The sequence below is a fragment of the Periophthalmus magnuspinnatus genome, chromosome 5 (genome assembly GCF_009829125.3).
Source record: "Periophthalmus magnuspinnatus isolate fPerMag1 chromosome 5, fPerMag1.2.pri, whole genome shotgun sequence".
Lineage (NCBI taxonomy): Eukaryota > Metazoa > Chordata > Actinopteri > Gobiiformes > Gobiidae > Periophthalmus > Periophthalmus magnuspinnatus.
The window spans coordinates 27,316,733-27,342,489 of NC_047130.1; the positions used below are offsets into that span (position 1 = coordinate 27,316,733).

Genomic DNA, 25,757 nt, shown 5'->3' on the forward strand with positions numbered 1-25,757 from the left:
CTGTGATGCTGTGTACTGAGATTGGAAATGTGTGTGGTAGGAGGTGTCCTGTTGTCATGACAACACACACAGACAAAGCATGCTCTCAGCAGAGCCGCTTTCTGTTGCTGTGGAGATGAGCAGAGTTAGACCAAAGGAATGATGCACTGAATTCAGTTTGCAAAATACCTTCTGTAGATGCAATTAATTACTATAATTCTTGTAAATCATTGGGTTTTTTTTTAATCTAGGGTATATTGAAAAATCCTGAAGATGCACTGAGCAGATTTTATCATGGACCCTTCTGCACCACACCTGTATTGTTATAACAGCCTATATTATTATATTATTACGGTAAGTAGCAAGTACTAAATTTAACCGTTTGTAACATTTTTTATCTGGTTTCCATGCCACCTCTCTCTCCAGTCGTTGTCTAACTGGTTGGTTTTATGTGATGCTCAAGATTTTTCAGTCCGAATTACAAGACCTTCATATGGCCACTCAGTTAATCCAATTCATATAATATTTGCCTATTTCTCTATGTTTTGTCTTCACTCAGTGCTGTAGTGAACTATAAAAAGAAGGCACATATGAAGTGATGGACTAACAGGGAGCAAATGCAGAGCATGCTACTGAAAGAAAGACAATGAGGGAAAAACAAAAAAAAAATGTGTGAGCTACTCCTATAGTGCAATAAAGAATGCGGTCAAGGAGGAAGTAGGGTGCATTTGTTGTTTGATAGAGTGAAAGCCCATATCCCTGCGTGCTGTGTGTGCTGCCCCCTGCACATGTGGGTGTATGAGCACTGAGTGGGAGGTAGGAGGTGTGTGTATGTAACTGTAGCCTGGAACACAGAGGTGATTTACACTGTGCAGGTCTGAACATTCATGTAATACTTATATTTATGTGCCAAAGTGTTATGCAGCTGCAATCAATTGATATGTTGTGTTTATGCTATTTGTAAAATAAAATACACAACAATATCCACAGCACATGTTGTTGTCTATTTGCAGAAAGAAAATATGTCCGTGAAATGCACTGCAACATTATTCAGCATTTGATTATGAGACAAAATATGATTCATAAAATGTTCCACACCCTTACAGAAGGGGAAGCTGCTCAAAATCTACATCTAGCTGGTGTACTGATCTACATTTACTGATAACATGTCATGTCCATAGACTGTATGGTCATATCTAAAGCTTGTAGCATGCGCACAGAACGGAGACTGTAGTGAAAGAAAACATAGTAATACAGAAATAAGTAAGTAAGCAGGTAAGTAAATAAGTTAAAATGTATAAAATATAAAGTATTTTAAAAAAGTAGGTAAGTAGTAAGTTAATGTTTCCAAAGGGATATTGTTTTGTATATGCTATGTGCATGAATGTGTTATTGTGTGTAAAGTTCTTCTACACTGTCAAACAGGATGCATGTTCTAAGTAATAGCAACATTATTTAAATTTTGGAAGTGGAAATGCAAAACATTTGCGAGAATGTTTTATTTTGTATCTTCCTTCACTGCAGTCATTAAATAACATGAATCACTGTTCATTCAGTTAAATTAATCATTTAAAATATCAATGAAAGAAAAACACAGTGTTTTCTTGATTAAAATATGCCTCTTTTCACCATACCTGTAACCATGCCTACATATGTTTTTATACTTCTGGTTTGGTTCACATTTTAGTAGTCTCTTAAGTTTTCATTCAACCTATTCCATAATTTGACACCACAGACTGATATACAAATACATGTCAGGGCCTTCCTGTGTTCTCTTTCATTGCTGCTCATCACTGTGTTCAACTTGTTCTCCGGAAGTCTTTGTTTGACAACTAACCACCCACCCACCGAGCAGCCGAGCGCCCAGCCTGCTTCTGCCTCCTCCTCTCTGCCTCGTAACCTTCTCTGTGCATCTTCCCTCACATTTGCATTTGTTCTCCTTCCTCATGTCGTGTCACAGAGCTGCAGTCTGACTGAGGGGAATGAGACGGCCTGGTAGGGATATAAAACGGATGGCGCCATCACAGGACTGTGTGCTTGGACATGGTTAAAAGGTAAGGAATAATCTAAACTTATTATTATTTCAGTTGCTTCATGTCAGTAGGGAGAAATAGGATGTCAAACTTTCACACCAAAGCCAAAAACTGATGACAACAACAGCAGACAATATAAAAAGGCACTTGTTATGAAATAGGCTACAATTATTATTTAAGAACCTTCAAACTTTACTGACACAAATACACAGTAGTGGGAATAGTGTTTTATAATAGTACAACATTTTTTGCATAGCACGGCAAACTGTGGCATATTTACATAGTCAAGAGGAAGTGAAAAAGCTTACACTGAAAGGGAACAATAACTTAAAGGTAACTGCCTATATATGTAGCCTATTCCAGAAAGTTTCATGCAATTGTTAGAGTGGCAGTGATTCTACAGGTGGTGCATAAAGGGAACACACCATCACCACACATGAAAGTCTAGAACAGCAACAGGAAGCATGCTGCAAACGCACACTGTTTATTTCCACAAACAGATGCACAGATGATGAAGCAACACCATGCACTGCACAAAGCTATTATTATTATACCATCTTCTCATGTTTGTAATAGTGTACATAGAGGCAACCTTATGTGTTGTATGCAAATTGATAGAAACTTTAGATCAAACTCTTGAGCCCTCCTTCAACATTACTTGCAACTGTCAATAACTATTTCCAAGGCAACCCATGCTTCCTTGAATGCATGCTTTTAGTCACTGTAATTTAGTTAATTGGTAACAAAATTATAGTGTATCTGATTGCAAAGAACTAACTGCACAGCAAGGTGAAGAGTAAGTGATTTTGGGCAGTATTTTTCTTAATTTGTCCGCAGTATGTAATCTTTGAACACATGGCTTAGTAAAATATAAAATGAATCATATTATATTTATGTTGTTCTGTCTTGTTGAAACAAAAAGTTGTTATTCATACATTATTATATTTCTAGAGAAATAACTGAACTGAGCAATTGTAAATAGTGATAAAGTCGATGTCTGACACAAACTGTTTCTCTCTTCCAGGTAAATAGAGACCAGGCTCTGGTGCATCACGACAGCAGCCCTGTTACCATGGAGACTGGTAAGCCTGAATTGGCGAGTGCTGCTCACATGAGCTCAGTGGTAGCGCAGACGGAGCGGAGGATGGAGATACAGGCCCCTCTGACGGCTGTGTACATCCACACAGTGCCTGCTCTGCCCTCTCACCCACTCCCCCAGCCTCCTCTGGCTGTAGCAGACCCCAGCACTCTGCATCTGACCATGCCGCCGCTTTACTCTAAGGAGACGCTGCCTTTCCTGACGCTACACATCGCTAGTGGACTTCAGCCCGGGCTGAGCGTGACAGCCTCCCCCCCTGCCGCTAAACCCAAATCAGCAGGAAAACACTTGTGTCCTCATTGTGGACGGGACTGTATGAAGCCCAGTGTGCTGGAAAAGCACCTCCGCTGCCACACCGGGGAGAGGCCATACCCATGCACGGTCTGTGGAGTGTCTTTTAAAACTCAGAGCAACCTCTACAAGCACAAGCGCACCCAGGCTCATGCACGACTATCATCTGAGTCTGAGCACAGCACCCTGGGCAGCATGGGCAGCATGGGCAGCATGGGAAGCATGGGCAGCATGGACAGCTTGTCCCGCTCAACAGAGACTAACAGTTTATTTGTGGATGAGCAAAGTGATCAAAGTGAGTGTATTGGCATAGAGAGGGATGCCAATTTACATTTGGCTACTGAAAAGACACCTGTTGGCACTCAAACATTGGAGATAAATGAAAAAAATTTAAGTGCAAAGGCACAAGAGCAAGCAAAGGTCTCGCAACCAGGTGACAAACCAACAACAGAACGCCCTCCTTCAACAAACCGCCATGTTGTCCTTCAGAGACAAGAGGCAACTCTGTTTTCCAAACAGTGGGAGAGCTCTGGGTCTAGCAGCAAATCCCAAAGCCACGAGAGCACTGACTCAGGTTTCAGTGAGAGCAGTGAGCACTACCCCAGCCCAGGGAGTCTGCTACCTGACCACAGCATGGACTCTCTGACCGAGACCACTGCGGAGCATGGTGAGGAGTCTGCCAGCCAGAAAGAGAATCAGGAAGATAAAAATGCCATAAAGGAGCAGGAGAACAAGAGCCTGGAAGAGCGCATAACCAAACTGATCTCACAGAATAGTGCCGTAGTGGAGGATAAACATCTGGAAAACGTAAGGCCTCGAAAGACAGCACTGTCAAAGCAAGGCAGTATTGACCTTCCTATGCCATACACTTACAAAGACTCTTTCCATTTTGACATGAGGATTAGTAAGATATCAAACCCTCAAAGAAATAAGAGACCGGGTTTGCACAACTCTGTTCCAACACAGCAGTCATCATCAGTAGAACATGCACCGCTAACTAGAAGCAACTCCCTGCCCTTCAGTGTGAACCTCCTCCAGTCTGACCGGAGCAGTCCTACCTCCTCCTCGTATCATAGAGATTACACAACACTTTTTAGACGAGGAAGTTCAGGCCAGATAAATCCAACAAGTTTCTCTATGAAGTCTGTGAACCAGCAATTGTCCACCCACCGGCCCTTGGTTCGCCAAGCTGCTGTAGACTGCAACCACGCAACAGACGCTCTCTGCAAGAACTCATCTGTAGAGGAGGCGTGCACTGGCAGTCTCTCATGCCACGGTGAGGCTGGTGATATTTGTGGAGATACAAGCAGCAGAAAGTTCCGGAGGAAGAAAGCACAGAAGTTTGCTTACAACAAGTGGTACATGTACGGAGGTGGAACATTCAAGAAGTTGTACGAGATGGAGAGAGGTGGTGAGAACAAGGCTGCCAAGGGATCTAAATCTTTACCTAATCCCGAGGTCATTCAGAGTCTACAAAAACGTCTCTCAGCGGGACACTGTGAAACTACTGTAGTGTCAAGCCCTAGCTTAGTCAGAAGTGCAACAGTGCACAACCTTGAAACATATCCTGCCAAACTTCAACTAATGCCAAATGTAAGTTTTAATACACAAACTAATCATATTTTAGCATCATCCACCACCCAGAAAATGCCTCTTCGGAGAAATTTGTCTTTGTCAGTACTTCCATTGTCTTTTCTTTCTTTGACACCAAACCTAAATATAGATACCAATAAAAGAAGTGAGGCAAGCAATTTTAAAACTTCTTGCTCTGTCTCTCAAAGTCAAGTGAACGTTCCCTCTGACAGAAAAAAACAAAGAACTGATGAGAAACTATGTTCCCAGGGGATGGAGACTGAGCAAAACCTTCCTCAGCCACAACTCAACAATATAAACATTCAACCAAATTCAACTCCTGTGTCACTTTTTCCAACAAATACAATCAATATAAATGCACTACCTGTTACCAACACACCAGCCACGTCTATTACCACTGCTGCTCAAAACAGTTTTATGCCCAAGTACCAGCTTAAGTTGCCTAATTCTCAGGAGTACGATTCTAATTCATCAATACAGGTTGGATCTAAACTAACACAAAATAACATCGTCTCTGTATCTGTATCTGCATCTACTGTCACAACTACAGCGTCAAAGAAAGACACTTTAATTTGGACTCACCAGAATATCACATCCAGTAATTGCAGTTTCTTACTAAGCAAATCTATGCCATGCACTGCCAGCCATATCAATGCAATTTCTCCTCTGGTTTACAAGTGTCCCGTGGCAGACACAAAAACCACCTCCAGTTTACGGAATTCCCATGCAGGGCTTTTCAGTACAACAATACAATCGTCCCCATTTGAAGCTGGAGTTCCAACAACTACGAAAAATAATAGTGTCTCTTTCACCCCCATCCATAGAACCCAATCATCTCCTGCTGCTTTTACTGCTTTTGTACCCACACAGCAACATGAGGCATCACAGAAAAGTTCCCCATCACCTTTGCAACCACAAACTGCATTCAACCCTGACACAAATACCCCAGTAATACCTTGCCAACTAGTGCCTGGCCAGCAGACTGTGCCAAAAGTGTTTCATGTTCAAACACCAGATCTTCAAATATGCTTTCAAATGATATCTGACGAGCAGTTGGCACTTATTGAACCACAGATTGAGAAGCAAATAGGTAGCAGGCACATACCAACTGAACAAGTGCATGCTGCAACAGAAGGTGTGAAAATCAACACAACAGTGGGCACTGATAAACAAACCAGCCATAGTCATCATGTGTCAAACAAGGAAGTGGACCCACTAAACAAGGACAGCGCTAAGCCTTCAATATGTGATAAATCTGAAAAAGAACGGCCAACTGTCCACATGAGTCAACCCATTGGTCAGCCTTCAGCCTTGTCCACACACCCACACATTTGCAGCCAAGTAAACAAGGTCGCAAAGGATGGGACTTCTGAGGGAGATGAGTTGTTGGCAGTTGCCCCACCCGAAGACAACATCTTGAAAATAAGTAAAATTGCACAAAAAACTCAATTTTGTAAAGTTGCTGCCCAGGATTGTCACTTGCCAGAAGTAGAGAAAAGCAGGGGTGAGCTATTCTCACACACCTCTGACGAACACAATACAAGCTCTGCAGCTGTCACTTGTACTCCCCATAGTCCAGTAAACAATGGAGTGCGTAAGTGTGAGGAGAATCATACAACATTTAGAAATGAAGATCTGTGTTTTGGAAATTCAACTGAAACAGTCACCAGAACCAGTCTTCAGCTCTCCATGGTGTCACTCAGTCTATCTCAAACTAACCAAATCTCTGACAAGGTGGGACTTTCAGAAGGATCAGCTCTGGCACATGAAGCTGAGTTTAAACAGACTGCCTCTGTAACTCCAGTGTCTACTGAAGAGGCCAAAGCAGCTGCTACAAATATTCCAGACCATTCTACAGGTAAATATTAAAATCTGTTCATTTGTTTATAATCATCATAGTAAACTCATTCCCTGTAGCAGGCTTCAGCAGTGAGACTGGAGTGTGTTCAGACATGTTTCTGTATTGCACCATGTTAAACACAAGGTGGCAGCAAGTAACTGTGTGTGTGTCTCTGTGTGCGTTTTTTACAGCACCCTTTTACAAGGTGGGAAGTGTAGACCATGGATCTATGGGCGATAGCGCTACGCTGAGGATAGAGTTAGCATTTGATATTGCATTAACCATTCGCTGACAGCAGATTAAGTAGAAATAATACATATATTTCGATCACAAAACCTTGGACATTGTCTTGTTGAAAATTAAGTATTTTAGACTATTTGCATGCTAAAAATACAATGGGCTAATCCAGTGTGAAAGGAGACAAATGTATGGGGTACTTTTTGCTGATAATAGCCTACTGATGGCCCTGCTTTTTGTTTAGATTAGAATACATACAATAGCCTTTAAAAACAAATAAAATAAAAATAAATAAAACCAATTAAGATATTGTTTATAGCTAAGACCCATGGTAAACTGAATATCCCTGAGATAAGGGGAAGCGGTACAGTGTGTGATGGGTCAAGTCGCCCCAGATGGTCCCTAGTGACAAAGTAATTTGATCTTTCACCAACCGCAGCAATGTGCCACTTTACAGTCAGTGAAGGTGAGGCATAAGTTAAAATGGAGTGAAGGTCTAGTCAGACCTGACTCTGGGCAATGGCCCTTTGCCCTCTGCACCCCTCAGACAGTTAAAAAATGAACACAAAACGTATGTATGTTCACCCCGAACATGTGTGACTGCTTTTGTTTTGACTCGGGGTATGATAGATCAGAGGTGTCCAAACCAAGGTCCAAGGTCAGAATATTGAAACCTATCTGGGATGCATTTAACATCCATCTCTTCCATCTCCACAGGGAGCAATGAAGGAGGATCTGTTAGACGTCTGGAGCCACAGTCACACAGTGGGACCCCTGAGCAGCAGCAAGAGGAGCAGCCTGAAGAGCAACCTAAGGAGCAGCCTGAGGAGCAGCCTGAGCAGAAACCAGAGCCACCTCGCACAGACAGAGAGGGCTTCACTTACATTCAGCTGGACACTCAGGTGAGCTTTGGACTGTGTTTTTTTAATGCACACATCTAGGCCTGTCATGATAACAACATTTGAAGTTTGAAAAAAAAAAAAAAAAAAAAAAAAAAAAAAAAAAATATATATATATATATATATATATATATATATATATATATATATATATATATATATATATATATATATATATATATATATAATTTTTTTTTCTAAATGTACAATATTGTAATATTGTTAAATCATGAGCTGCAATAGATAAAAGGCAGAATGAAACACTTTAGTCATTAGTTTGCATTCGTAACGAGTCATAGAAGTTATTCATTCAACCTTTTACAGTTAAAAAATTAAGGAGTAATGCAAAGAAAATGTGCCCACGATAAATATTGACCACAAAGAATAATCTTCAAGCTTTCATAAATTGAACAATAAGTCGATATTACCATGACAGACCTACACACATCATAAAGGTACAAGTGGCACATTGGTGTTGTACCTCTGTAAAGTGATATTGTACTCAGTCATAGCTGCCCTGGGGCAGCCTCACAATGATGTTGCGTGTGGGTTTTTAAAAAGCCCCAGCCTTTTCATAATTTTGGTATACAAACAGATTTCTGACAAATTTGTTGAAGAACAAATATATGACAGCAAAATTATGTGTAACTGTTAACACGCAGTTCATTAAATCAAAATGGACACCCCGCGGCCACACAGTGAAATTACACTGACTCTAGGAGCTTCATGCTCAATTTTATACAATGTTTTTGCTAATGTAAAATAATGAGAGTAACAGTGGCCCCTTTGTCATAACTCCTGCTGTTTGATGTGTTTTATATTTTGTGATGCTCCCTGCACTATTGTTCTGGTATGTGATGGGGTTATCCTACTGAACACATATTTTGGAGTGATACACAATGTGTGATTGTGTTAGTCTTTCAGTAATGGTTGACTTTTATTAGCAGGTAGAAGAGGCCAGTGCCAGGGTGGATTCCTTTCCAAATGGATGGCTATCAGAACAGCAGCCACTTCAGCATCTTTCCCAGACACAATCAGGACTGTGTGTGTGCCCTTCACAGCGCCCTGGCATAGACCCAAATCTACAGTCCAGCAGCATAATGGCAAATAACGACTTCTGCAATGTCCCACCAACGTCGCTGGTAAAGACTAACTCTTATTTGCCTCAACACATAGGAACTGTCTCTGTTTTAAGTCAAGCAAATCCAAATAAAGGTCCCTATGACAAGATGGTTTTGGAGGTAGGATTTCAGGAAGCTGGACAATTTCAGCAGCAAGACCAAAGACACGATAGTGAAGCTTGCAATGCCATGGTTAACTCTGGTACAACTCACATGATAACAGCCTATATGTCTCAAAGCCATACAAATGAACCAAGAGAAGCCTACCTGCCCAACAGCTCTGCATGTTTTAATATGTCAAGGCAGACCAATGCCATTTTCTCTGAGCACATAAGCCAAGACAAACCACCTCCGCCATGTGACAAGTTCCCCCTTTTATTTGGGATGGGTCATTCGTTCAGTTATCCCTCAACCGACACTCTGAGTGGGGCAGTGCGGGTGGTGCAGAGCAGTATGGAAGCGGAGGACAGCAGCAGTGATGATGAAGGGAAGCTTATCATTGAGCTGTAGGAAATGACAATCAAGAAGTTTATATTTATTCACAGGCCCATGAGGCACAATTTGCATTATTTGTAATTGAAACACTGCAAATATCACAAATTAATTTTTCTTTTATATTGAAAATGTGGACCTTGATGCATTTTTCCAAAGAAGTTTTGTTGAATATTTAAATTGAGTCTGTTCTTAGGAGCAGTTTTCTAATCAATATTGATACTTTGCAGCTGATGTCATCAACATTTCCTGGGGATGTGAAGCTAACTGTAGGCACTGCTCTGTCTGAAGTTGTCTGAAGCTTTTACTCAAGTAAAGCTTTAATCTGAGCTGTATTTGAACACAATCTGACAGTTAAGAGCTGACTAAAGTTAGGACAGGTGAGCTGATTTTGTACTGTTAAATAAGTCCCTCTCAAATAGCATACAGTCACAAGCTAGCTAGCATTAGCCAACAGTTTTCAGTTAGCAAACTCAAAATTTTGGTTGAAACAGGACCATGAACGGACACACTGCTCACATGCTCCTCAAATGTGTAGTTTAAATCCATTTTGTATTCTTTCTTGGGTTTTCAGACTATCTTAAAACTTTTTGGCAGTGTTTGCTAATGTGTGCATTGTGTCACCATGGTAACTGTGTTGAACATTCCGTCATAGACATATATGCAAAACACCGCCAGCGTGATGTCACTGCAAAGTATCAGTTGTCCGATAACTTCAAACTTAACTTTGTCGGTGTCAGTTCTTTTCATTCTAAATTGAAGCTGTAATTTCTTTTGTACAGAGCATACACGTTCAGTTAAATGTTCAAAGTAATTTTATTATCAAAGTTATTACACTGTCGCATCATTGTTATTTTCCGCAATGTCAGTTCCTCTTTTGGGTCTTCTGTACTTGATTAATTTATAAAGCTAATTACTATGAGATGTTTGTTTATTGAAATAAATATCACTGTACCGTCTCTTTTTTGTGCCAGCAAATATTTTCTGTTTCAAATTAGGCACATCCAGTGGTGCCGTGGGTTGAGTAAACGCCCACCCACCACCCAAAGGCTTATGTGTCAAGTCATTTGAAGTCTGTTTATTAGTTTTTGTTTATTTTAATTTATTTCGAGCACACACCTAAAGCACATCTCACAATCTGTTCTTGTACAAGCTCGAAAAGAAGTGGGAAGAAGAGACACAAACCAAACGCTTTGTTTTTGTTTCCTATTCAGTCTGTCAATTTATTGTGCGGTTCATTAAATGGTTCACTGTGTCATTATCTAAATAAGTGAGGAAGCAGATGAAAAAAAATCATAAACTTATTGAGATGAAGTTATTAATTAATATATCTGGGGCAGGTCTTTCTATCTGAGAACCATCCACTGAGGTAATCCATTTGAATGACTTAACACTCACTGTAAATCTGTCAGCACTTATCCGTGTCAACCATGAGACATTTGGATAATAATAAGTACGTTCTGCCTACTTGCCCACATAAATATCCATAAATAGTATTGAGGAACAGTACGATCTCTTGGGGACACACCTGTGAGACTGAGTCAGGAGAGGCTGTCTGTCTAATCACTCTAACACAACACCTCAGGCACAGTGACTGCAAGTGGGAGGAATTGGATTACATGTCCTGGGTATTCTGTTTTAAATTAGCTTTAATTGCAATTTGTAATTTATTTAGTTTAATATTCATCTACAAACATAACCAGCTCAACAGTGAACCACAAATCCCTAATGCTTTTTACTGACGGAAAGTTATTTGATAACTTTGCGTTTGTGTTAATGTTACTTCAACTTAACATTTGTGTGAAGTCATTTTGAAATTTGTATTTATTTTCATTTACAGACATAGGCCGATTATACAGGCAGTAATTAAGTTGAGAAAAATAAATAAATAAATAAATAAAATACGTAATTTTCTTGTTCAGTAGATTTCAGATATGTGAATTTGATGGATGAGAAAACTGATACAAGGCTCTGAACCTGTGTAAGGCTATGACAAGAATGAGTTGCAAATTCCACAGCTGCTGTACACTGACAGATCATATAAACTCACTCAGAGGGGGCTAATTCTTCTGTCATGATCAATTCTTTCAAATGGTCTGCTTTCAATTCACTGCCCTTGATGTGGACTCAACCAGACACTAGACAGCACTTTATCCTTCGGGTCTGTAACGCAGTCTCAATCAGCAATGTGGAGACGAGCAGAGATGGGAAGAGTAGCCAAAAACTGTACTCGAGTAAAAGTAACGTCAAGTAGAAATAGGAAATAGTGGTCTGAGAAATTACTCAACTGAAACTGAAAAATTATTTGGGGAAATGTATTGCTAAAGTCAGAGAGTAACTGTTAAATTTACAAAAAGTTAATGTAATTGCAAGGACAAAACATTAAATAATATGCAAAATCTGGTATTTTCGAAGGATAGACAAAAATGAGACAAACTAAATTATATCTGAAGGAGCTGTGCAAGTAACACAAATGTTGAAATCATTTAGTACTGTCAACTCAAAACTTTTTACACTTGCAGACTTACACTTACAGTGGGAAGAATAACCAAAAATGTTGCTCACATAAAATAAAAAATATTACTCAAGCTGAAGTAAGTAAAAGTAGTCTGAAAAGTACAAAAGGTTATTAAAGTAAATGTAACTTGTAAATGTGACTGAGTACTATCTGTCTGTGAGGACTACATATTGGGAAACACATGAGAGAAATAAGTTTTTGGTCAGTGGTCATTTAATTAAACCATGTAACACAGTTTGACCCTGAAAAATAGGCTTCTTTCATTGAGAACAAACCTGGCACAGAATAAGTGGCATCCTTATCCTTTCGTGATTGTACCTTCTTGCATTTCTTAAATAGCATAAAGTTGTTCTTCATCTTCACTCATTCATGCGTTTGTAATCCTGTATTCTTGGGATCTGCATTTGTAAGAACTAAGAACAAATCCCTATCCACAAGCAGTACATCACAACATCGTACAGCTGTGTTTCCACTGATATATATATATATATTTTTATTTATTTTATAGTTAATAGTTTATAGGTCATATAATTCAACATATCTGTAGGTTATGCCATTTAAAAACTGTGTAATCGACAGTAGCTAATAGATATGAGTGCATGAGACTAAGCTTTGACGGCCTGCAGCCAGCTCAAATAGGAAACATAAATCCCTTTTATCTTCAGTGGAATAACATGCAGTGATAAGGCGGTTTTGCTTGGCATGAGAGACACAAGCTGCTGTTAAAGAATAAAACTAAACTGTGAGCAATAACAAAGCACCTATCTACAAGTGAACTTAGTCAGCGCACTCCAGGGTCATTTCCTTTTGCTGTGATCAGAGGTGATGCAGGGTGGTCTCAGGCAAAAATAATGGTACGATAAGAGATTGAAGATGGTTTAGGCAGGTCACTGCTATTACAGCTTCGTAGGATAAGAGACAGTGTGAGTGTGAAGACAACGGGTTACATCTTTTTATCCAGAAGCACCCAAAATGCTCTAAAAAAGGAAAGATTCTCCCACTCTCCCAGTCTTTATCATCACAGCTAGCACAGATACACGATGACAGCGTACAATAAAAACAGGGATTTAACTGCCAACCATCAGACTAGTGGATGTGTCTGTATTAAGACAGTGAATCTGGAGTTTTGTGCTTTATTTTCAGGGTCCAACTGGTCTTCTAACTGCCAACAGTGGTCAGAAAACACTGCCTAAAAACTGTAACCGTGACTTTTCTACAAACATCCAAGCACAAACATGTATAAAACAACAGGGTGCACTTGACTTTGAAGAAAAATGCTTGTTTATGTTGTAAATTTAATTTTAGCAGTTCAGTCAATTTTAAGAACTTATCCCAAATTGTTTAACCTATTGCTTGTGTCCTCCATTTGTATGAGAAATTGGATTTGAACAGGAAAGCCCGTGCACCACCACTACTACTACAACTATACTGGAACATGTGTTATTTATAAAGCAGCAATACTAGGATTTTTCACGTCCATACCTACTCTCTTTCCCCCTAAAGATATAACATAAGTACTTCCTCCCTTCACCAGAGGCTTTAACATGATCTGTGCAGCTAGTGAGTTATAATGCTCTGGCTTATCTGGACTGTAGCACAGCATACTAAAGTACATGGATACACGCAACCGACATCAGAGCATTCAGGGTGCAACATGCCACTGTTCCCCGTGTCACTGTTAAGATGTTCAGTGTTTTTTGTGATGTACCTTAGAACAATTCCCCATCCAAAGTTGCCCCAAGAACTGATATGTCACTTCTATTTCAAGTGTCACTGCACATTATAATTGTTGCCCCATGATGACTTTTTTCATGCTGGTTGTGTTTATTGCACTAAAAACATGTGTCCATACTGTGAGCTTGCTTGTATCTCCACAAACCTGCCTCTAATGTGGACTCTTCCTGCTTGTTTCCATTGAAATGTTGTTCCTTTGGCTATAATGTTCCACAATAAGCCATAAAAATAATGTATCGCCATGGAGACTGTTCAGAAGGATTGTTTTAACTGGTCTGCTCAGCTCCTATACAAGGGTTTGCTTAGATTCTCTATGGATCCTAATGGAATGAGAGGTCTAAATGTCCAATATACAATTCTTGGTTCTGTAGGTAATGTGTGAAAAACATTGTTTTAGCCACCCAGCTTAACATTCCTTTAGTTTTCTATCTAAATACCCCAGGCCCTCAGACCAAGACCGTTGTACAGACCAAATAAGCATATAAATGCATTAGTGGAAATCTTTCTTGTGACTGACAGCTGAAAATTGCCCCTAATTAATGTATAACTCTATATTTAAAGTCAAGTGAAATAAGAAAATATGGTGAAAAATATACAAAACAAAGGACCGTGACAAATTAAAAATCCATCTCTAAGTGTTTTATTATGAAAGGCTCAAGCGATTAGCAGGCTGCTCAAACTCTAATATTTCCCTGACGTATCATTTCTCTGGGGAGTTCCTATGACAAAACAAAACAGGCCTATAGCAGTGGTTTTTCAACCTTTTTTTTTTTTTTAAATCACAGCACACTTCTATGTTGTTTAAAATATTCTGTGGCACAATATTTATTAAAATATTACCAAATCACACCTTTTAGAAAAAAAAGCGGTGTATAATTGTGTAACACTGTACCTGGTTCTTTAAAGTCATAGTATGTAACTTTCTGAGAGTGGAAAATTAAATGCATGATTCCATGGTAATAGACAGTTAAGACTATCCTTTGGAACATTCTTCTTCTTCTGAAATTATGATTTTTGGATCAGAAGGTCAAAAAAGGTAAACTATTCAATTAAACCCATGTGTTAGTCTGTACATTTTTTTCAAGACACACCTGGGAATACATCAAGGTACACTATATTCCACAACACACTGGTTGAAAATCAAGGGCCTTGGATACACCAAAAGTTCTACCCTAAACTCCTCTGATGTGCACAAATGCTTCAAATTCAAATCATGCCTAACTATTCATTTCACTTCTGTGTCTGAGATTGTGTCCTAATAGGCCACACTAGAGGATGTATGTAGCTTTAAATTGGGGAAATCTGACACATCTGAATGTCTGAAATATGAATGAATTGTTGGCCCTTGAACATAGTCATTGTTAACCTGAATACGCCTTCCTATCTCTCATCGCCCCCAGTTTTCCACTTGACCTGGACTTGTCCAAAGGTTCAAAGCCAAACACTGTGGATCAAATGTCTCCCACTGCAGCCATGACATCTGAACCCCTAATGCATCCCTGTCCAGAGGTGAAGACATACAGAAGGAGCACATGTCTCAGCCCTGAGGCAGAATAGTGCGATCTTTATCAAATACAATTGAAGCCAGAAGTTTACATACACTTTACAAAAAGACACACATGCTTTTTCTCATTGTCTGACATGAAATCAGGCTAAACTTTTCCTGTTTTAGGTCAATTAAGATTACCAAAGTTATTTGCTAAATGGCAGAATAATGAGAGAAGAATAATTTTTCATTACTTTCTGCAAAGTCAGATGTTTACATACATTTCATTCGTCTTTGAAGTATCCACAGCTTCTCACAATCATTGGCAGGAATTTTGGCCCATTTCTTCTGACAGAACTGGGTAATGAGCCATGTTTGTGGGCCGCCTTGCTCGCACATGCCTTTTCAGGTCTGCCCATACATTTTCAATAGGACTGAGATCAGGTCTTTATGTTGGCCAGTCCAAAACATTGACTTTGTGTCGTAACGGGTGAGTGGAGCGGACCAAAGGATGCAGACTCGGGGAATATTTACAGGATTTATTGTAAGAAAAGGACAAGTACAAACAGCGGGTGATCCGGAGGTGAGCAGGAACACAGGAAACACAGGGACATGAAGGGACCACAGGACGACAGGCAGACCAGACGGGCCTAGGGCAGAGCAGGCAGGAGACATCCAGGGCCGGAACACAACAGGAACACGGAACGCGGGAACACGGAACGCAGGAACAGACAGGAATGCAGAGACACGACAATGATCCCGCACTGAGTCTCTTCTCCCAGCTCCTTTTATGCGCAGCAGGTGTGTTGATTGCACTGATGGGCTGCAGGTGCGCGCAGGAGGAGCCAGGAGCCCAGCCCAGATCTGGCAGGTGAGGGAGGGAAAGAGCAGGACAGGAGTAAAACCAGGAGCGGACAGTGCGGATCATGACAGTACCCCCCCCCCCCCAAGGGCCACCTCCTGGTGGCCCAAAAATTGATACGGGTGGGCAGAGGGGAGCCGGACGGAGGGCAAAAATGTCACTGGTGCGGGCCGGTAGACTGTCCAGTGGGGCAACAACGGTCCGGGAAACGGGCGGACGACACAACGAGGTCCCTGGACGGAAAGCTGAGTCCAGCGGAGCTGCGAGGGTCCCACCGAGGGGGCAGAGGACACGAAGAGGTCACTGGACGGAGAATGATGTCCAGCGGAGCTGCGATTGTCCTGACGAGGGGCAGATGACCCGAGGAGGTCCCTGGACGGGAAACGGTGTCCAGCATAGCTACCACGGTCCAGGCAAGGTTCAGAAGGCACGAGGAGGTCCCTGGATGGGAAACGGTGTCCAGCGGAACCACAACGGTCCAGGCGAGGAGAGGACAGGTTGGGAGTGGACCGGTTGGTACAGGACGGCCAGCGGGGAACAGGCCCGTGAACCGGAGACAGACAGGTGAGCAGGGTGGGCAGGTTGTATTTTTCGATGAACCCCGAGTCTGCTTGGTCCATAGTTGGCGAGATTGTTCTGTCGTAACGGGTGAGTGTAGTGGACCAAAGGATGCAGACTCGGGGAATATTTACAGGATTTATTGTAGAAAAGGGACAAGGTACAAACAGTGGGTGATCCGGAGGTGAGCAGGAATACAGGAAACACAGGGACCGAGGACATGAAGGGACGACAGGAAGACAGGCAGACCAGACGGGCGTAGGGCAGAGCGGGCAGGAGACATCCAGGGCCGGAGCACGACAGGAACGCCGGAGTACGACAGGAACGCCGGAGCACGACAGGAACACAGGGACGACAGGAACGCAGGCACGGCAGGAACAAGGGAGGATGACAAACACAGCACAGACAGGATGAGGACATGCAGACGATCTCGCCCTGAGTGTCTTCCCCCATCTCCTCTTATCCATGGCAGGTGTGATGATTAGCCAGATGGGGAGCAGGTGCGCGCAGGAGGAGCCAGGAGCCCAGCCCAGATCTGGCAGGTGAGGGAGGGAAAGAGCAGGAGAGGAGTAAAACCAGGAGCGGACAGTGCGAATCATGACACTTTGTTATCCTTAAGCCACTTTGTAACCAGTTTGCCAGTATGCTTCAGGTCATTGTCCATTTGGAAGACCCATTTGTACCCAAGCTTTAACTTCCAGGCTGATGTCTTGAGATGTTGCTTCAGTATTTCCTCAGAATGTTCTTTCCTCATGATGCCATCTATTTTGTGAAGTGCACCAGTTCCTCCTGCAGCAAAAGAATCCCAAAATATGATGCTGCCATTCCCGTATTTCACTGTTGGGATGGCGTTCTCAGGTTTGCAAGCTTCCTCCTTTTTCCCCCAAATGTTACAATGCTCATTATGACCGAACACTTTTTTAGCTTCACCAGACCACATGACATGTCTCCAAAAATGAAGGTCTTTGTCCCTCTGTTCATTTACAAACTGAAATCTGGCTTTTTTATGTTTCTTTTGGAGTAATGGCTTCTTCCTGCAGAGTGGCCTTTCAGTTCATGTTGGTACAGTACTCGTTTCACTGTGGATGATGACACACTTTCACGAGCTTCAGCAGCATGGGTTGAAATGCACATTTTGGACCAAAGCACGTTCATTTCTGGGACACAGAACCCGTCTCCTTCATGAGCGGTGTGATGGCTAGACATTCCCACAGTGTTTATACTGTGTATAATTGTTTGAACAGATGAGTGTGCCACCCTTTAGGCATCAGGAAATTGCACCTAAGGATTAACCAGATTTGTGCAAGTCCACAATTCTCTACCTGATACCTTGGCTGATTTCTTTTGACTTTCCCATGATGTTACACAAAGAAGCAGTGAGTTTCAGGTGTGACTTCGACTACATCTACAGAAGCTTCCAAAGACATGACATCATCTGGGTTTTCCCAAATTGTTTAAAGTCATAGTGATGTTACATCACTATGGCATTTAGTAAATACAAATATTTTTGGTAATTCTAATTGAAATAAAATAGTAAAAGTTTAGTCTGAGTGTCTGTGTCTTTTTATATAGTGGATGTAAACTGTATATAATGTTCAGTTGTGGACTCTAGTGTAAACTGTTGTTTTGTCTCTGGTGTTGGTGTTGGTCAGAGGGGCAGCTTGTGTGGATTGGTAGGCTCGCGTCTGTCAGTCTACCCCAGCCAGTTGTGGCTATAAAAGTAGTTTATCACCACCAAGTGTGGAGTGAATGAATATTGCTCTGTTAAGTGCTTTGTGTGTCTTGAATGTTTTCAGTATTAGAATATTATTCAGTGTCTTTACTGGTAAATTGTACAACTGTGTGAAAATCTACCAAAACTACATATTGTCAATAAATGCATATAAAACATGTAAATAAACAAATAAGCCTAGAAATTTGATGAAGGCACTGCAGACATAAAACATGTGAATTTCTGTGTTACTCATTCTGTGTGGCAGATCCAGCTCTGAGCACCTCTGTGACACATGAAACCTCTGTACTTTTCTTGGAAGAAACTGAACTGCTTTTACTACAGGAACAACAGCACATGTCAGACATCACTTCATATTATGTCATTAGCTGCACAGTTATAAAATCTGAAATGACTGAATTTCACCAGCGCATGAGATGTCTGGCCACTTCATCTAATTTATTTGAAACAGTGTCCAACTGTAACAACATATTATAGGCAAATCAAATGCATAGACTGCTTAGGTTTATGAATACTCCTGTGATGACCTACTTTTTACTCACCCCATGGTAGGTGATCACATAATACCAAACGAGTATCTGTATTGTTTGTTTTCAACTTTGCTAGTAATATTACTAATCACAAAACAATGTCTGTAAAGAATTACTACTGTTGTGTGACACTGTTGTCTCATTTGATGATTTCACCAAAATACGTCTCAACCAAGAAAAGGAATAGACCTTCAAAATAAAAACGTGTTAATTGAAAAAAGTTTCAATCAACAAAGTTTATAATCACCGTTCTAAGGTAAGGTATAAACTGATGATTACATTTGCCAGCAACAGTCCCCCAAAAAATAAATAAATAAATCAAGAATCAATCAATCAATAACATTTTAAACAAATGTTTTAAAGTATATTATTTAGCAGCATGTTTTAGATGCCATTTGTAGTTTGATCTGATTGTTGAATAGTTTATATAGAGCATGTTGGGCATGGGCATCACCAGTTTGACAGCTCTTACTTTGAAATCCTCACAGGAAGTTTAAGCATGTGATCAGACTTCACATAAACCTGTGGCTCATAAGAAAAATGTGAGAGAGGCAGAGACAAATCACACACTAGAACATCAGGACTCTGGGCTTTACACTCTTTCATGCTACTACTGTTGGACTGTTTTTCTCATTTTTGGTTATTTTCTTCCAAATTTATTTTCATTTTTATTACTTTTGTTTGTCATGGCTAATTTGCCTTCGTTTGATATGGGAGTTTTGTTTGTTATTGTAGTGACAGCAACTCTGGCAAATGGTAAGTATACATATAATCAATATATTTAACTCCTTTTGTGCCTTTAGTTACCATGCTGTAATTTGGTGCAGGGTCCTTGATAAGCAGAGATGTAACAGAGAGAAGAGATGTGGGCACATTGAGGCAGGACACTCAAATCTCTGGACCCCACAGCCCAGTCCAAAGGCGCTCCAAGAGGTGCACCTGCTACACCTACAAGGACAAAGAGTGTGTGTACTACTGCCATCTGGACATCATCTGGATTAACACGCCAGAGTGAGTGGGACCCTTTCTATATAACAAGTGTCACCTGTAACTGACTGGATATTGTCCACAATACATGGCTTACCCTGTCTACTTTATGAGAGGTGCTCTATACTCCCTGTTCAGTAACAGATTCATTAATTAATTGGGCTTTATTTACTGTTTAATATTATTTATTATGTCTTATGATGTTTTGCATCATGCGGCTGCCTGTTCGGCTGCTGGTTTGTAATGCACAGCCCAGGGGACTCACAAGGGTCATAGAGATACTGCAAAGGGATCGTTGTGAGAGTCTGTTGGGGTACAGTGTCATCACTCATTACAAGTGGATGAAATACATGAGCGTATTCCCAACAGTCTCAGAATATGTTCAACTCTCACCTCAATTTTTGTACATAGGTTTTCTTGGTCTCATTTGACATACACTTTCCACAGAGCATATTATCATCAAACCTGATCAGTTTATCACATCAGTCTGCCTAAAAACACTGAGCACACAACAGACATTTTATGAAACCAAAATCAGGTTTCAAAGCCAGAGCTACCTCACTGATCATGATGTGAGATTTTGAGGGTTTTCTTTAACTATGTGAAATAAGGTTAACTACTTTCCCTAGATGTGAACCTAAATTTAAGGATTTAGAGGAGACTCGGGTCATAACACAATGACAGGATCAGTCTAAACATCCTGTGGCTAACAGTTATAGAGATCACTGATCTTCTGACAGTGTGTGCTTTTATAGCTGTCAATTTGTGGGTTTAAGCTTCTTATTTATAAATGATATTAAAAGCAAATCAATATTTTGAAGATCTGACTTTTCTGGTTATACTTACAATCCTAACATAGAACAGGACACATATGCAGTAACTGTTTATTTATAGTATTTTCTCATGTAAACTATACTTATTTAATTAATCTTACAGCCCTAATAAAATGTTGTATTACCATACTTGTCTTGCATGTTTTTTTACAGACATACTGTACCATATGGCATGTCCAGTTACCAGAGCTCACCAAGGCTGAGGAGATCTGCAGGGGTTAGGAACAGGACAGGAGCCAGAGCACAGCGATGTGTCTGCTCACTGTCCTCTGATGCTCACTGCAGCCGCTTCTGTATGCCCAGGTAAGGACTACACTCGTCATCTATCAGAAAGCATGTGTAAATTTCTGTTTTATTAGATTGTATGCATGTATATTTGACTGACAAGGCTGTTGTTTTCTTCAGACCGAGTGGACCACATGAGAAGGAAACAGCCCCTGCAGTAGATTTGCCTGCTAAGACTGCACATGTTACTTATACTATATGAAGACAAAGAGGACTAATCTGGATAACAGGCAGTGGAGAAGCAATCTGACTGTGTCCAAACTGAAGCCCTGTGTGCCTGGACACACTGCTGCCTGCACACAGAGAGTAGGACAGAGGACAGCTCTGAAGCTGTGCAAATGGTGTTAAATGGGCGTGTTTGTTTTGCAGCACTGGTGTAGGAGTAGACACAGACTGGATCTAGCATTACATGACCTGCCTGCGTGACACAGGGCCTCTGGAGGAGCTGCCCTCAACGTCTTTCATCAAACCATTTTTTTAAACTTGGAAGAATGTTCTTCTGTAGTGCCGGGACAGCATCCTCCTACAGCATATGGATTTTATAAGCTGTAAAAAGTATTCTATTTAAGAAAAACTATTTGTATGGAAGAATTCTTTCTTCTGAAGGACTTCATTGTATTTTACAACCTTACTTACATTATTTTAATATTTTAGACTGAATATATTTTAATGTTCTTATGTAATGTTATATTGTGTGTAATAAGGCCTGCTGTGACAAATGGAGATGACTCCATGCTTTATATTATACTGACATGTGCTTTTATAATAATAATAATAATAATAATAATAATAATAATAATAATAATAATAATAATAATAATAATAATAATAATAATAATAATAATCCATTAAATGTTTCTCAAAGTCTCCTTACAATTTTTGGAATTATTTACTCACTTCACTGTCAGGGGTGGTAAGGTTGTGATGCAGGGTCACCGTTAGTGGTGTGGAGTTCAGTGAATAAGGGTAAAAGCACGGACAAAGGCAAGAATATATGGTGCACATTTTTTCCTTTTTTTGTTTTTTTCAATAATTACATAGGGCTGGTGCCAAAAAAGTGCAATGTGAAGTATGGAGGTCAGTAATCAGTTTTTTCTCCACAAGCAGAACCCAGACTGATGGAGTGTGGTGCCTCAGATTAGCTGTAAAACATTTACCTAAAGACTCCATAAAACAAACTCAAAACCCGCAAGCCATTCAAAATCCAACTATACACATAAAACTGTTAAAACCATGAAACCAGTAAACGTTAAAACCCATAAACTAAAAAAAACAAACACCTATCCTATTATCCCTGTACATTTTCTTGGCTTGACCCAGCCCAGAACTTTAAAAATGAGAACTTGTTTCCAGGGTGAGCCTTGATGGGGAGGTGGAAAATGGCTGGTAGGGCGTGGTAGAGCGTGTAACATTCAGAAAAATGTGGGAAATTCAAACCTCGTTAGTCGTCCTTCTTTACCGGCAGTTGAGCACGGCTGTTCTGTGAGTGGGTCAGAGGTTGGCATTTAGGGAAATACTCTTGATCTCAGGGAGGAAGATTAAATTGGCATGGAACAAAGTGAGCAGAGCAATGCTAGCAAAGAAAAACAAGAGAGTGAGGAATGACAGCAGCGACAGTGAAATAGATTTGTTTAACATTACACCTGGATAGAGAGACCCAAAACAAATAGTCTGATTGCTATTTTGAGTTTAAATAAAAAGGCACAGACTATTATCAAGAAACTTCACCTGTTTATTCTGGCCATGGGTTTGAGTAGTATGTTGATTGATATTGTGTCAGCAACGATCCTTCTAGATCAGGGGTGTCAAACACATTTTCACTGAGGGCCACATCAGCAATATGGCTGCCCTCAAAGGGCCAGATGTAAAATACATCTAACTATTTTTTAATTAACTGTTTCTGAATTTATTGCTTATTCAAGTTATAAATATTGCTTATGCATTTGCCTAGATGTAAAGATATGGCTGTGTAGCTGTGTATTTCCTGATATAATGACATTTTAAGACCATCATACCTTTTAATTTACCCTGTCAAGGGCCATATAAAATGATGAGGGCCTTGAGTTTGACACATGTGTTCTAGATGGAAATTTACTTGTGCACTGCACAAATGAAGAGCAGCTGAATAAAACTTAAAACAGTTGAGAATGTTTAAAGTGGACAGTGTAGGATAAGTGGTTGTACAATGAGTTGGCAAGTAAGTTGGGAGTAATTACTGGAGTACCTGTGAAAATAGATGAAGATAAAAATTAAAGAAGGCAAAGTTTCCCATGTAGAAAGAATGAAATCTACAAAAACGGAGTGAAAGTGGACAGTGAAAGCATTCTGATTGACTTTTAGGAAGAAAACTTGCCAAAAAAGGTCATCCTTGAGTTCATCATTTTCCAGTAAGAGTGGAGATCAATCATTTCACCAAATAACTTACTGTTAAGCCTGATTCTATCTGCAGAAAACCTGGTTGCAGAAAGCCTTCTTTGGATTTTGTGATATATGGTTATTCTGTCGTAAGAAAAGTCAGAGGTCGTGTTGGAGTGCTACATTTGTTAAATCAGACATCTCATACAGACTCCTGTGAATGAGGACTTGATGGATGAGTGTGAGCTTGTTTGTCTGAATGATGGAAGGGCTACCAGGTGTAATGTTCTAAATGTCACAGAGTCAGTATTGAATCTAACCTTGGCATCCAATATTCTTGCAGGACCATTAGAACAGATATTAGTCTGAGAAGTGACCACCATCCTGTATTTTGTAACGTAATGGCAATGTTCCAGAAGCTGTGGTCCACATCAATGACTCTAATAGCATATACCAGATAAATAATCAACAGACTAGTAATGTTAGCTGCAGCTCAGTCCTCCATTCTTGTAAGCAAAAGGAAACAGTGTAGATTATTAGTACCCTGGTGGACAGAAGAGTGTCAAGTAGCTGTAAAGGAAAGAAACAAAGCCTTTCGACTGCTCAAAAGAACGCAACAGTACAAGACAGCAAAGGAACAGGTCAAAAGGGGAAAGCGGAGAAGTTGGAGAACTTTCTGTTCAATAATAGGGAGGAGTACACCAGTGGGTGATGTATGTGCAATGGTCAGGAGGATGGGAGGAGACAGGCGGGAGTGGGACTACCCTGTCATGATCTCAAAGGATGGTTCAGCGGTCTCAAACTATGAAAAAGCATTATGACCAAAGATTTTGCTATGGGTCACAGTTCGGATAACTTATCAAAAATGGGAGAAAATGACAACAGAGTAGACTAAAGCGCAATATATTGAAGCACTAGAGAGGAAGACCAGCATAGGCCACAACTTGGATTTATTATTTACTAAAGAGGAAATGACAAGGGCACTAAGAAACAACAAAGAAAATACCAAATGTGTTACTTAATTTTGAAGAACCTCAGCAGGGAGGCACTTAAAAAGCTGTTGTGTTTAATTAACAGAGTCTGGATTCAGGGGGAGCTCCCATGCACTTGAACAAGGCAGTAATTATACCAATCAGAAAGACTGGGAAAGATGCGTTTAAGCCAGGTAGCTACAGGCCAATCGCTCTCACATCAAACCTGAGCAAGTTGATGGAATGAATAATGACTGAAAGACTCTACTTTGAGTTGGAATACCGTTTGACCCATACTCAAGAACAGGAGGTGGTGGTAATACTTCTTTAGATGGTTGCCAACTGCTGTAAATCCACAAAAAGAAGAAGAAGAAGAAGAAGCATGGATCCATTAAAATAAGGGTGAGTCTTAGAATCAGAATCAGAATCCTTTTATTGCCATTGTTTGTGAACACAGTTCACAAACTAGGAACTTACTTCGGTGATAAAGTGCAACATAAAACACACTGAATAAATACAAATACAAATAAGGGCATGCACGAAGTTAAAAAGATATGCTTAAAAAATAAAATAAAATACTTAAAGGTAGAAAATATATACAACAGCAGCATCAGAACAACAGTGCAAACATGACTTATTAAAGTGACCGGTGTTATAAAGTGTCCAGTTTTGTGCAAATATTATAAAGTGTTCATGAGACAAACGGCAGAAGAAGAAACTGTTCTTATGGTGAGAGGTTCTGGTCTCAATGGACTGTAGCACCCCGGCCAGAGGGAAGTGGCTCAAATAGTCCATGTCCAGGGTGAGAAGTGTCAGCCGCTATACGGCCTGCTCGCCCCCGAGTCCTGGAGACGCACAGGTCCTGTAGAGATGGAAGGCTGTAGTCAATCACCTTCTCAGCAGAGCGCACAATGCGCTGCAGTCTCTGTCTGTCCCTGGCAGTGGCCCCAGCGAACCACACAGTGATGGAGGAGGTGAGGATGGACTCAATGATGGCCGTGTAAAACTGCACCATCATCTTACGTTTCCTCAGCTGCCGCAGGTAGAACATCCTGTGCTGGGCTAGATCCATGTTTGGGACTTGGACACAAGAACAGGAGGCAAGAGAATGACACCATTCATTAAAACACTATAAAATATACTAATGCACACCTCAACATTTCTCCAACAGATATTGCACCATAAATATTGCACAATTCAGTCATTTGTAATTTATTAATTATATGTCTCCTTTCCTTCCAGGGACCAGAAGCTGCCAGTTGAAGCGCTACTGTGCCTCTGGATCTAAAAGCAGTAAATGGAAAGACAATAACTGAATAAAT

At 40.5% G+C, this 25,757-nt stretch overlaps 3 protein-coding genes across 4 annotated transcripts in view; 2 read left to right on the top strand and 1 right to left on the bottom strand.

The window, feature by feature from the left end:
- cstf1 (cleavage stimulation factor, 3' pre-RNA, subunit 1) overlaps positions 1 to 25,757 on the bottom strand; it is a 148,246-nt gene that overhangs the window by 5,681 nt on the left and 116,808 nt on the right. The window lies entirely within an intron of this gene.
- znf831 (zinc finger protein 831) lies at positions 1,913 to 10,444 on the top strand. 2 transcript variants are annotated; one of them, XM_033967038.2, is made up of 4 exons: positions 1,913 to 2,033; positions 3,037 to 6,853; positions 7,790 to 7,974; positions 8,916 to 10,444. In XM_033967038.2, the coding sequence occupies exons 2-4, from the start codon at positions 3,085 to 3,087 to the stop codon at positions 9,600 to 9,602; spliced, it is 4,641 nt and encodes a 1,546-aa protein (XP_033822929.1). In that variant the 5' UTR covers positions 1,913 to 2,033; positions 3,037 to 3,084; the 3' UTR covers positions 9,603 to 10,444. The 2 variants fall into 2 exon arrangements, with proteins under 2 accessions (XP_033822929.1, XP_033822930.1); XM_033967039.2 differs by having other exon boundaries at positions 8,919 to 10,438.
- Positions 19,691 to 21,387, top strand: LOC129456257 (endothelin-3). Its single transcript, XM_055221912.1, has 4 exons — positions 19,691 to 19,760; positions 19,832 to 20,015; positions 20,978 to 21,127; positions 21,230 to 21,387. The coding sequence occupies exons 1-4, from the start codon at positions 19,691 to 19,693 to the stop codon at positions 21,309 to 21,311; spliced, it is 486 nt and encodes a 161-aa protein (XP_055077887.1). The 3' UTR covers positions 21,312 to 21,387.

Bases quoted from the DNA above. Each gene is read 5' to 3' on its own strand.
- LOC129456257 (XM_055221912.1), top strand. From the start codon at position 19,691: ATGGCTAATTTGCCTTCGTTTGATATGGGAGTTTTGTTTGTTATTGTA. The intron at 20,016-20,977 runs GTGAGTGGGACC...GTTTTTTTACAG, and splicing joins ATCTGGATTAACACGCCAGA to ACATACTGTACCATATGGCA. The intron at 21,128-21,229 runs GTAAGGACTACA...TGTTTTCTTCAG, and splicing joins AGCCGCTTCTGTATGCCCAG to ACCGAGTGGACCACATGAGA.
- znf831 (XM_033967038.2), top strand. From the start codon at position 3,085: ATGGAGACTGGTAAGCCTGAATTGGCGAGTGCTGCTCACATGAGCTCA. The intron at 6,854-7,789 runs GTAAATATTAAA...CCATCTCCACAG, and splicing joins TATTCCAGACCATTCTACAG to GGAGCAATGAAGGAGGATCT. The intron at 7,975-8,915 runs GTGAGCTTTGGA...GACTTTTATTAG, and splicing joins ACATTCAGCTGGACACTCAG to CAGGTAGAAGAGGCCAGTGC.